The sequence below is a fragment of the Homalodisca vitripennis genome, chromosome 1 (assembly GCF_021130785.1).
Source record: "Homalodisca vitripennis isolate AUS2020 chromosome 1, UT_GWSS_2.1, whole genome shotgun sequence".
NCBI lineage: Eukaryota > Metazoa > Arthropoda > Insecta > Hemiptera > Cicadellidae > Homalodisca > Homalodisca vitripennis.
The window spans coordinates 166,004,187-166,017,879 of record NC_060207.1 but is presented as its reverse complement, the minus strand read 5'-3'; the positions used below and the strand labels follow the sequence as shown (position 1 = coordinate 166,017,879).

The window sequence follows — 13,693 nt, the reverse complement described above, 5'->3', positions numbered from 1 at the left end:
TGCAGAAGGTTATTTTAGGGAGTATAGATTTGCAAGTTTTTAACTTTATTCCATATATATATACAAATATATTAAAAGTTGACAAAACTTACTTGTTTAGTAAATAATTCTTGCAGTAGGCTGTGTAGTGGCCACTGTCCATGCTGCCGTAATGGTTGGAGACAGCATATAGATTGTAGTTGTGGAACCTGAGGGCAAGTGTACTGTATGAATTGCATTGAAATATACTAAGGATTGTCTCTTAGTTTTAATAACTGTTCGAGAGAGCTTATAAAAATTAGACAACGATACAAATGAAAGTAACTGAAAATATTGGCCTGTCAAAACAATAGCTATAGCTGTGTGCTGCCCTTAGTTTATTTGAACTAAAGGCGTGTTTCTTTGTTAATTTTTAGTTCTTATAGAAGTTTTTGTGAAATATGGCACAAATACTTTAAAATGGACACCAATACGAAGCAACAATAAAATATTTATACTTGCGCTCTTATATTTACAGGTGCCTTTTCCTTCTTTTGATCCAAAGAATAACATTTTTAACTTTTGGAATGTTGTTTGGAAACACCTTGTTCTTATAAATGAGGATGGTTTTGGGAGGTTCATTAATTACAAATATATACAAACATTTTCCAAAAATTCTCTCTTGACAAGTTTACCTCAAAATTATAAATGCACAATAATGTTTTGTGTCCAGAGTCCAGTGATCAGTTGCTTAATATTTCTTATTAGCTTTCATCAATAAAGGCACTGAATTCAGAACATTTTCACAGTGTAATATTTTAGTTGCAAGTTCTAGCTTCCATTTTTTACACAAAGTAAAAATTACTAAGATCCTCAGTTCTTTCAATCCAGATAAAATTAGTTTTCAAACATATAAAATACCTACTACTATTAACATACTTTTAATGCTCACCTCAATTCACTTTCTTGGTGTGTGTAAGGCTTCATGTCAAAATCAACGACAGGAAATTCAACCATGTTCATGCGCTTGCGACACCAGCCCACACCCACCATGTCATTCATGAACCTGCACAATCACGCATAGTATACATTACAAATCACATTTTGTCATTATAAACCAATTTATTCTTGTCCTTATTATATCCAGTAACTCTTATATATGTATGACTATTACTACTTATTTGTTACATAGGTTTACAATAGAATGTGGCAATGCAACTGTAAACATATAACATCATTTTTAGTATCTAATATAAAATTTATAGTATTACAATATTTTTGACAAATTACAATAACAGTTAAAATAATAAAATACAGTTTTATACAATGAAATCAGGACAACAATCTGAAATTTTATAAGGACAGACATCAGTAAGAAATTTTTCAAGTCACTTTCTAAAAATTCAGGAGTTCTTTTCTAAAGTTAAATTTAGAGACAAATTGTGAAATAATTGAATTCCTTTATAAAATGGTCCAGTTTATAAAAGAGTGAGATGATGAGAAGGGTACTGGTACTTGTTTTTGTTTCTCGTACTGTAATCATGTTGATGATTGAGTTGTATAAAACTAGATTTATGTTTTTTTTTACAAATACAGCTAATTCTAAAATATAGAGAGCAGGTAATGTTTAAATTTTTAACTGTTTGAAGAATGGGTGGCATGACTGTCTAAAATTAATGTTGGCAATAGTACTTACTGCTCTTTTTTGCAGAATAAAGATTTTGTGGCTGTAATTACATGTCCCCAAAATATAATATCATAAGATAAAAGCAATTGAAAATACCTATGATAGACTGCCTTGGTCGTAGGAAAAGTCACAACTCTTGTAATATGCCTAATGGCATTATTCAGTCTTATTGAGCACAAATCATTAATGTGTCCATTTGTAAAATGAACATTACACTTTAAATCATCCTGGTTAATACTCCTAAGATTTTTGTCCAATTAATTAATTTCAATAGTTTATTCTGTTTTAATTGATAAGTTATGTTGTAGTTGGTTTTTATTTTTCTAAAATTGATCATGTTAGTTTTAGAAAAATTGAAATTGAAACCACTATATGTACCCAATGTTTCACTAATCATTGAGATTCTTATTTACCTCATTTTAACTACTGTGGCATTATGATCAATAAGAAAGTTTACAAATAAATTTTACTTGGCATATAACAATGCAATTAATTGTCACCAGTGATAAAACAAACATCACTCAACTTTATAAGCTGTTATCCCTGTTAAATCTCCATTGAAAATTTCCATCTATTCAATCTTCTGAATGTTTTAATTTAAACTTGCAGTCGTGGCTAATCATCACAAAACAATCTTTACATTTTAAATTATTCAACAAATCACTCATTGGTAACATTTTTATTGCCAAGCACACATAATCATAATATTGTTTCTTGACAAAATACTTTACGCTGTACGCTTATCTGAGGTAATGGATTTTTTCTTATTTTGTAATCATGCTTATGAGTAATGACTAATTGTTTGTTGAGTAAATGGTGGCTGAAAGTAAAAAATGTGAAGGGTCCTTCATATTTATTAATATGTATATTGAATTGGTTGATTTTAATTTTAACCTTCAATTATGTGGATTGCGAATGAATAAATAAATATATTTTATATGTATTCCATTCCATTTCACTAGATTAAAGTTTAATTTTATTTGTAAAAATAGAATTTCATATTTTTGAAGGTAAAAGTTTATGATCTGATTTAAGCCATGACCACAAAATGTCCAGGGATGATGTTTCAAAACTTTGTTATTTTTTTATAAAATTCTTACCTCTCAGAAGCCAATGATCATAGTGTACCTCAGGGATTGATTTTAGGATCTTTTGCTATTTTAAATTTATGCAATGAACTCCCAACTGGCTTTAAATGTTCCACGCTTGTTCTCTATGCCAAAGATATTTTACCAGAATAGTACAAAAATATCCTAGAACTCAATAATTCTTTAAAATTTACTCTCATAAAATAAAAATATATTATTGTATATATAAAATTTAGTTTTTAAAGTCTGTGTCATAAGACTTTATCCAGAAAACTATAAACATATTAGATGAAAAAAACTTCGGTTCAAACTTAATTTTTATAAAGTTTGCTAAAATATTTTCTTATTAATCTCCACCGTGATAGGACAAGTGTCAAATTCTTCTCTTTATTGCTTAGAAACAAAAAAGAATTGTGTAGATGTGTTAATTATGTATTATACAACAGCTTTCTCTCCAAATGATTAAAAGCAACTTTATGAGAAATAAGACTGGTACTTTATGGATGTGACTTTTAGAAATTGCATGACACTCAAAAGGTTAAATAAAAACACAGAGAAATCTTTGCTTGAAGTTATAATTTCTTAGAGATTTCTAAAATATATTTTCCAATGGAGTGGAATGTAAAATGTTACATATGAACCATTATATTGAGTATCTGACTGAAGTGGTATTAATATTGAATTGATATTTTAACACACTGAATTGGGTATTCAACCCAATGATTCATAAAACAGTGTAACTAAAATTGGAAGTGAGAATTGCTATCATAGGCTACTCTTTTAATTTCTCAGACTACTGTGGACCAAAAATACACTAAACAAGAACTCTTAATTTTGGAAATAGTCACAGTTTGAGCTTTTACCTCTTGAGGTGAATTATCAGGACAGGAGGCAGCCTCGTAATGTCGAGTTTCTTGGTTGCCTCTCTTGGTGTATTGCAAGAGGGACACTTCCATCCGCTGATATTCTCTCCTTTCAGATAAAGCCTTAGACATTCCTGCAACATTAGTGGTACTTCTGCTGTAAGATACACGTTGACTTGCAAATGTGGAGAGGATATAGCAACAAGAATAGATTTATTAATACCGGGTGATTCTGATGAAAGTGCAAATTTTTTCAGGGTTGACAAAGGATGTGAATACAAACACTTTTTGTACAATACACATAGGGGTCACAAAGGTTTAATTAATTAGTTAAAAAACAGTATTCATTAAAAAGTATTACTAAGCAGCAGAAGTGGGAGAAAAACCATGACTCATTCACAATGTAAAACAATCTATGTTTTGAAGAGCTTAGCTTTGCATTGACACAAACAAAAGAAATTTGGAACATTTTCTGTAATAATAATTTATTTCTACATTCTTGTTCACATTTGGTAGTTCTTTTATGTGTTATTACAAAAGGAAATACAGGTTTCTATCAGCAGCGTTGTGTTTTTTGGCCTTATCTCAAAGGAAACACTACATGTTGTCTACAAGGAGGTGTTTCACAAATTTTCAATTTTCTTGGAAACAAAACATGTGTATTGGACAAAAAATGTTTGTATTCACATACTCTATCAACTCTGAAAGAATGCACACTTTTATCGGAATCATCCTGTATAGTGTAAAAGAAATTCAGTTCAACTTATCTATTTGTAGTTAGCTATATTATTGACATAATGAGATTTCAATATGAGGAAACTATATAACTCTTGAAATATAAACAAAACACATGGAACAGGTTGTGTTTCAAAATCTGAGGCTAAAATTAAAATTTTAATCACTGCCATTTAACCCTTCACATGCCACTAATAAATCCATTAACTCTCTCCTATAATGCTAATAAGACAAGTACAAAAATTTTGTTTCTTTAAGTTCAAAGCTAATTTTTGGTATAACTAAATTATAAGAGGTAAAAGCAAACAAAGTATAAAACAGGGCATTTTAATTACAATTAGCGTATTTATTAATAAAAATAAAAAAGAACTATTTACAAAACTGTTTATTTAAATTAAATTTAAATTTAATTTAAAAATGTAAACTAAAAACTCCCCCTGCTGCAGAGTGAAGGTTGTTTCTAAACACTTTGTTGGCAACCGTGATAAGCACTGAGCTTCACTGGGCATTTTGAAGGCCTTTGGGAACTAAAAAACTCTCCAAGAAACATAATCTATAATATTGGATATAACTGTATATTTTGTCGTTTTGGTCAAAGTCTACCATTCTAAGATATATCCGTCCACAGCATGGTAAGGGTTAAAAACCAGAAGCAAATTTCATATCTTTTGACTATGTGTTAGGTAAGCCTATTCATTAAAAAAATCAAGTGCTGGAAAATACTATACAAATTTAACTGTTTTTGTATTAACAATTTAACAGTGAATCATAAAGAGATGCTAAATGAAGCAACATAACTTAATGCTTACTTGCAAGGTGCACCTTCTGTCCTTATCATGGGGTGTGTCCTGGGGTGTGGGCAAGGGGATGGAGAGGTTAGAGAAAGGCTCAAAGAGCACCGACTGTTTCTGGCAATGGTTGCAAGTCACTGTAGATTTGAGTTGACCATAGAACAGATTCAGGATCAAGGAGTTGTTTTTTTTCTGGAATTCTCCCCACGCTTTCTCTCCTGTGTCCTCTACCGCTCCCTCCAGTGACTTGATATGTGAAGGCTAGAGCAGACATAATCAGTAATCTTAAAATATGAGCAGCTAATTTTAGATTAGTTATTCAATCATATTTTTGAACAAAAAGACAATTCTGATTTGTTTCAATATGATTTTTTACATTGATCTACAACAAGGCAAATGTGAATTAATTTTTGCAAACAGCTAGTCATTTTCAAATGTAAACAATTTAATCAATTCAGCTGACCTTCAAGATAATTAGTTTTTATATTAATGGAGAACAAATTTACAAACCAAAATGTAGAGATCTCAAATTTATTTAAACCAAACTTCTTGATCATAAATACAGACATTGAAAAGATTACTTTGTTTTAATTCAGGTATAGATCTATAAAAAAAAAACACACCAACAAAGTACATACATAATTTTCCCTTTGGAACATGACCTGTCATCTATATTAGACATCTTTCTGGTCTGAGCCAGAAAGATCAGATGTGAAGTGGTATTCCTGTATTTTGCACTTCTGATTTTGGATCAAACTAAATTATTTATAAAATGTGTTGGTCCAAGAATTAGGCATCAGTTTTTTAAGCATGATGGTTTTTTTTAAGTATGCCCAATCGTCTTGTATACACTTGGATTTCAGGCAAAACTGCAACAAGCATTTCTTGACATCCCTTGGGAACAAGCACGTGTCCTACAGTTAATCTACATGCTTTATTGTGTGTCTTTAAAATGTTCCAATATTATTAACCCTTTTAACCCCGGCCATTAAATCAAGTGATGTGCCAGAAATCCCAAGCCATTTTCAGACAAAATGTAAGGGTTTTGTAAAAAATTCATAACTCAGTTATTTTTTAAGATATTTAGGTAATTCTTTTTTTGTTTTACTTGTTTATACATGTAGCTAACAGAAATATACAAATAAAATTATTATTTTGAAAGTAATTTTTTTACATACATATACATATATAAAAAATAAATAAAAATGAAAACATTTCAAGTTTGATCATGGAAACCATATAGATAAAAAAATAATTGACACAAAAATACCCATTTACTTTATGGTATATTTAATCCTTAATAAAAGGAAACAAAAATTATAGGCCTACCTTATTTACAAGTGGAGTAACATCATTTTTTGTAAAGCCGTGTAAATTTTTCTTTTTGCCATTTCTGGGCAAGGCAATGTAACAAGACCTTTGAAATTCACAGTACTTAAAATAAACATAAAACCAAAGTTATTTCTGACAAAATAACTAAAACTGTTCATAATCTAAATTTAAAAAAAGTTTTAAAACAATATTTTCAAGACAAAACAATATGTTTTCAAGATATCTATCACTCAAATCGTCGTCACTAATCACATCCACACCATTTGCAACTAGGTTACTAATTAGTGTATTTTCACTTGCGGGAGACTTTGAACATGTCTTTTACTCATTTTGAAATCAAACAAATAATAAACTAAACTTTAACTGCCGTACTTTACACTGCTTTAACCTAAAACTGTGAAGAAAACGGAATATTCACAACCACGTGATATACAGCTATCTGCAACAAGCGTGAGCAGTCAGTCGAGACGAACTGCAATTGCTCAGTCACAGACTGACAAAATACGAAGTCAAACCATTACAAACTACAAAATATCTTTGTGCATAAGTCTGTGAAATTTCAAAGCATTTGGTGAAATAGGTGGCCAGTAAAGTAATAAAAAGTGCACGTCCGCACTATACGGACGTCGGGAGTTGACGCCATTTTTACGACGTTCGTATAGTACGGACGTCGGGGTTAAAAGGGTTAAATATCCTATCGCAAGTGAGGTATTGTAGGTTTTTTAATATACGCAACATGTTAGCTGCAGACAGTTATTTTATTTATTTATTTTAAAGTATCACATCACATCATGTACATGACTAGTGACTTGTTAATCAAGATCTTATAATTTCATTGTCAGCTTTGTTAAGTTTATGGCAATAGTGCAATGACAGAATATAAAGTGTTAAAAGGGTCTCAAATAGTTCAAAGGCCAGTATGGAAACGTTTGACCATCACAGAGGTTGTGGAGATTGCAAATGATACAAAAATTCACGAGGGTAGAAGATTTAATATATCTCATATCACCCCTGAATCTAAGCAACAGTTCAAGGAATGGTAACAAACCTCTCCTGTTAAGGTCAAAGCTAAACAATCGCTGTCAGACTGCAAGATTACAGAATCTGTAGTGTTTAGGATCAGGCTGTTTTGCTGGTAGACTGTATATGATGATAAACTGAAGCTTCCAACATAATACTGACCAAGCTTCATCAAGTGGTTCAGACTAGAGATAAATCATTCATACAGATATAGGAGATTAGTTCAGTAGTGAGGACTGACAATAGAACTGTGCCACATGTGCATTTGGGTCTCTTTCCACAATATTAGCAAGCTTTCCAGAAAAACAATAGTTAATGAAGTGTTATGCAAAGTGATAGCGCTAGGGTTGTGATTATTCCTTGCTTCATCTTCATTCCTCTTCCATCGAAAGCAGCACTGCACTTGGAAAGTGGATTGTAGTTTAATTGATTCTAGTGAGCCAACTCTTCACTTGCTACCTCATCAATGATATGAATGAGAGATTATAAGTTCATATCAGCAGCCTGAGCGAGCGACCATACCATCTGTCACCCCACAGAAAGCATACGAGTGCTCACTTTTACTGTGTCTCAATTTATAGCATTGAATGGATTATCTTTTGTTTAACTACTACAATTAAAGCTTATAGTAAACAAAAGTAAAAATGTTTATGAAGTTAGGTCAAACATAAAAAAGTTACGGTGCAAGCAGTGTTCATTCTTTTAGTTAATCTTTTAAGAGTAATCACTCGTGCCCTGGGTATGTTGCCTTCTTTAGGAAACTCTCTATTGATATTAAAAGCCCTTCAGGATCATTATCAATATTGTCATAATAAAATAACCAACAGAGGATTCACCAATAAATAAATCTGAATCATTATGTTTAGCTCCATATTTACTTGAGAGTAAATTTTCACAATCAATTGTATAGTAACATTCACAACTCACTGTTAGTTGTTCATAATCAGATGCTACAAATACACAACTATAGAACTATAAGACATATTTAATATGACTTCTGTAAGAATATAGCTTTAACAAATAGTTTACAAATGGGATAAACAGGTGCTACTAGCTTATGGAACGTTAATTGTGATGTACCTCATTAAGATCTTCATGAAGCCAGTCTATGAGTAGAGTTAAAAACTCATGTGAGTCTTGCTGCTCTGATGTTGAGAAGCTTTGACGCAACGCTCCTACCTTTCCCTACAACACAATCAAGATGTAGGTGTTAACTTATCAGTAATTTAACTCGAGTAAAATTAATAATGAACTGAAAGAAAGAGGTGGTGTTTTTAAAATATCTGTCAATTTTTTTTTATACTGAATGCATAAAATATTAATTCCAGCAATATAATTAATTTACTAATATTCTTTGTTTGAAGGTCATGAAACAGTTTGTTACATAAAATCTTGGAGCCTGGTCTTAAATAATCACTGGAAAACATAGGCAAAACACGATTGCTGCACATAAAACATTAAGAATTGTAACTATAACGCGTTTTGATGTAAAATAATTTTTTAAATATCATAAAGTATAACAATTATTTTAATACGCCTCAAAACACTTTTTAAGACAGTTTTAAAAATGAGTAATAAATGCTTGTACATGATTTGAAACGTAATTTTTAATCAGTTCTGACATAATAAAACAATAATTTCAGTTGAATAACTACTGTAAACATTTTTCGATCTATTCAATATTAATAACAATAAAATTACTATAAGATATAAAAATAATATAATCAGGAAACAGAAATAATAAAATCAGATCTGAACTAATGATTCATTAAAAAACTAAGGGGATTCTAAAATTCAATTGAAATAAAAAAAGGATAGTGTAGTGTAGATTGACAACTCTTATAATATTATATTATTAGCAAATAGTGACTACAGCTATGTTCATGTAGTTTGACATGCACACATACAAGTGCAGGGGATTATGTCCGGCTGCATTACCACCCTGTTAGCCACCAAGTACACTTCCCCAACCAAAACCAGATTTTCGTTATTTGTAATGTTATTCTTAAGTGATTAGTACATATATAGATAGTAAACATCATAACTAAAAAAATGATACCAAACAGTATATAATACACTGACACTGTCATAGAGTATTACTCAGTCATGAGTCTCAAGATGTTACTGATTAACCCGGGACAGAAAACCTCAGGTGTTGGGCTGGCCCCAACCTCTGTGCGTGTAAATATGGGACGATGAGCATTTGAGTCGTTATACCTAACGATTTAGCCACAATCCTATTTTCTAATACTTTATAGTGAACATTTCTCACTGCACAGAACCTGAGATTGTATGTGACTAATACAAGGTTAACAATGGATGATCTGAAAAGAAAACACAATTTCGGCTATTTGCCCTCTCAATAGGATTTCTTAGGATAACCAGTATGCAGCTTTTTATGAAATTTTATAAAAATGATGTAGTATCTGTTACCTTGAGACTACGACAGGATGTGATGCGGGCGTCGTTCAACCAGAGTATTCTCAACAGAGAGCTGACCTCACTGGCGATCTGACGCCGGCCGCTGACCTCCTTTGGGTTGAACTTGGTCAGTTCCTTGGTCAGTTCCACTGTATTACTGATGCACTGCATTATTGAGTTCATGTAACACAGGTTGCCCAAATTCTTGAGCCCTGTCAGCCCCCGGCCCTGAACACAACAGAATCTTCAGTATACTACCAAAACGACTCCATAATGCTACACTTATAATATGTTCATTTCTATCCAAATTCTACTTGATATATTATCATTGCTTGAAATTTAAAATTGAATTCACCAAATGCTGCATATTTTTTGTTATAACCTTTCTTTGTACCTACAGGTGTTAAGAACCGACCGATGATAGTAAAATAACAAATTTTTAAAAGCTAACACAACCAAAGAGTTCATACATTCTTTTGGGTAAAATTTGTTTAATGGGAAAAAAACACTAGTTTTTGCCCAAAACAACACTGTGTGATAAGTTCACAGAAACATGCACTATATGACGAGATGTTAGACCATAAAGTGGGTAATATGGTATCACCAAGTGATGGGCCAATTGAAAAATGTCTGAGGCATTTTTCTAAAGGGTGTCTTGTGACAAGTTTTTTCTTAAGCATCACATTTGTTCTATTGATGTATGTGCTTAAAGAATGTATTATTTTCAAAAGAAATTGTGGTTTTAAAGTAACCCAAAAATATCTCTGTTGGTGCTCGTTACTAGTTCAGTAATTTTACTTATAAATATTTTGCTGATGTTAAAACAAATAAAAATGTATGAATGCAACAAATAATAAGTAAGTAAGTAATGGTAAGTTGACTTTGGAACTTGTACAAATATACTGAATACTATTTCATGTTATTTCAAAATAAGTACCTTAGCTACATTTACTATATTTTAACCTTTAGGCCAATATACTGTACAATGAAAAATATACAATCTAAATTCATATGTTCTAAAACTGTATAAGAAAAGATATTTGTTAGGTTTTTTTTTTTAATTTCACTTCAAATGAGAAAAAGCTATACATTTTTCCGTTAGTGAAAATACTTTGACAACTAACTTAATTGAATTTTGTTAGCCCCATGATAGTAATAGTTACTTCTAGTTGTAATATTTAGGGTAAACCTTTCTTGTAAATACGGGTTATGAACAGTTTTAGTTACTTTATTATAAAAGATTTTGGTTTGATGTTTTATTATAAGTGTTTTATTATATGTTTTATTATGATGTTTTATTATAAGCACTTGCTATGAAACTGAAAGTTAGTGTTCTGTTTACTATAAAAAAAACAAGATGACTTGTACTTACAAAAATGTATGTTACTTTACTTGTAAAAAAGGCCTGTAATTTCTTTTTCCTTAGAATACCAATAAAATTTAAACTGAGATGACTAACAACTATATGTGTGGCAAATTTCTTTTTATGTATATGGTTTTCATGGACTAATTTGATTTATGAAATTGTTGTTTTATATAAATAAATCTTTATACATAAAAATCTTGTGTCACAGTGTTTGTTTACGTTAATCTTTGAAACCACATAACCGATTTCAATGACATTTTGTTGCTACGTATTGTTTGGTCCATATGATAATTTTTATCTCAATTTTTTCTTTTTTTTCTTCTATGGGGCGGCCTACTGCCATGCACTTAAGCCTTAAGGGCCTTTTGCGCACCCCGGAAGCACATCATGAGGCCTATAGACAATAGACAATATACTTTAATGACATATTCTTTGAGAACAGTACATCGAGTCAGTAGTCATTAGATTCATAAAAATAAACATGTTTAATTGTCACAAAATTCCTTTTCTGTATAGTAAGGGTTGTCTTGTAGCCATAGATTTAGCTCACTACCAGTCTATGATTTCAGCAGTTCACAAACTGCCAAAAACAACCTATCAGGTCCTCCTGAAGGATGCCGACTCTGTGAAGATGCTTCCTCAAGTGACCATGTCCCGTGATCAGACCTATAACCCGGGAAGACATTGATCTATTTAGTGAGAGAAGGTCAGATGCCACTCTGGAGGAAGGCTACTGTTGTCTTTATCTCGATTAATAATCGTCAATTTTTTAACTGTAAATTTAAGGATTTTCAATAGATAAAAGGTTGAATACACTTCTAGAGGCTGTTAAATGTAATCAACTGCGTAAACATGGTTAAGACAGTAGAACCAATTTTTAATTAATTTGATAACAATCTTCAATTTGTTTACATTTATAGTATTGAAAAAAAACAGAGTAAGCTTGATAGTATCATCACTTCTTAAATCAACCTCTTCTGAAGAAAATTAAAAATTTTAATACCAGGTCATCGAAAAAGGTGGCCTTAATTTTGATACTTTACTGTAAAAGAAATAGTTAAGCGATGTGTGCGAATCAAACGTCATATTGCAAACAAATTATTCAAGTTTTAATTCCGCCATTGCGCTGACCTTGAAGTGAGCTCTGTGCATTCACAGGCTTGGCGCACATCAACTGTCGCCATTCCAGTCAGTAGAGGATTCGCAGTCATGGCGAGTGTGCAGCAAAAAGCTCAGTGTGTTTTGTGGTGTGCTGAATTAGTCAGTGATTCTTATGCAACGACATTTTTGCCAAACTTATGGACAAAACCCACCTACTAATAAACCTATTCTTCATTGGTATAGGCAGTTCAAAGACACAGGAAGTGTAGACATAGAGAAATCGACCGGCCGGCCTAGAGCATCTGAAGAAAATGTGGAACGTTTGAGGCAGTTGTGCTTGCATAGCTCTTAGAAGTCTATAGCTCGATGCAGTTTAGAACTAGGTATACCAAAAACCACAATTCAAATGTGATTCATAAACGTCTGAGACTACATGCGTACAAAATTCAATTGCAGCATCAAATTAAGCCCGCAGACCAACCTAAACATGTTGACTTTGCTGCTAAGATGCTAAAACGCATGATAATCCAAATTATTTCAACGGGATTTGTTTTAGTGATGAGGCAACCTTTCACTTTAATGGCAGTGTTAACCGACATAATTTATTGTAGAATCTGGGGTTCTCAACAACCCAATGAAGTGTTTGAGTACGTCCGTGATTCACCCAAGGTAAACGTGTGGTGCGGTCTCATGCAGGATTGTGTTGTTGGCCCATTTTTTTTTCACTAAAGACACAATCCGTGGAACTAACTACTTGGACATGTTAGAACTCTATGTTTTTCCACGAATTGATGATGCTGAAAGGGAAAAAGGAATAACTGTTACTTTCCAACAAGATGGAGCACTGCCTCACTACAGTCTTATTGTGCGTGAAGCTCTCTACAGAAGATTCCCTAATCAGTGGATTGGTAGAGATGGTCCTCTTGCGTGGCCGCCAAGGAGCCTTGACTTAACTCCTTTAGATTTTTTCTTTTGGGGTTACATAAAAAGCGTTGTCTATCGTCAAAATATCCAGTGCCTGCAACATCTATAGGACCGAATCACCGATGCAATAACAACTATGATTCCTGACATGATAAAGAGGACCTGGACTGAGGTGGAGTATTGCTTTGATGTGTGTCGTGCCACAGGTGGAGCTCACATTGAAACATACTAAATATGTAAATAGAACTTAATGATTTTGTTAAAATAATTAAATTATTTTTATTGCATTCTGAGTTATTGAAGGCACTAGTGTTTTTTTATATATTAATATAATATAATTTTTTTAACAAATACATTATGATATAAAATTTAAAAACGTTAGCTTCGTAATTAGAAAAATAGTAGAG

General features: G+C 31.9%; 1 protein-coding gene across 1 annotated transcript in view; it reads right to left on the bottom strand.

Annotated features, from left to right (window-relative positions):
- Positions 1 to 13,693, bottom strand: part of LOC124352672 (ubiquitin carboxyl-terminal hydrolase 8-like) — an 88,062-nt gene that overhangs the window by 4,789 nt on the left and 69,580 nt on the right. Inside the window, exons 14-19 of the mRNA XM_046802251.1 lie at positions 9,908 to 10,123; positions 8,555 to 8,659; positions 5,141 to 5,383; positions 3,597 to 3,730; positions 911 to 1,024; positions 93 to 188 (exon numbers count right to left, since the gene is read on the bottom strand). Of these exons, the coding sequence (XP_046658207.1) occupies positions 93 to 188; positions 911 to 1,024; positions 3,597 to 3,730; positions 5,141 to 5,383; positions 8,555 to 8,659; positions 9,908 to 10,123 (908 nt within the window). The remainder of the gene's footprint in view (positions 1 to 92; positions 189 to 910; positions 1,025 to 3,596; positions 3,731 to 5,140; positions 5,384 to 8,554; positions 8,660 to 9,907; positions 10,124 to 13,693) is intronic.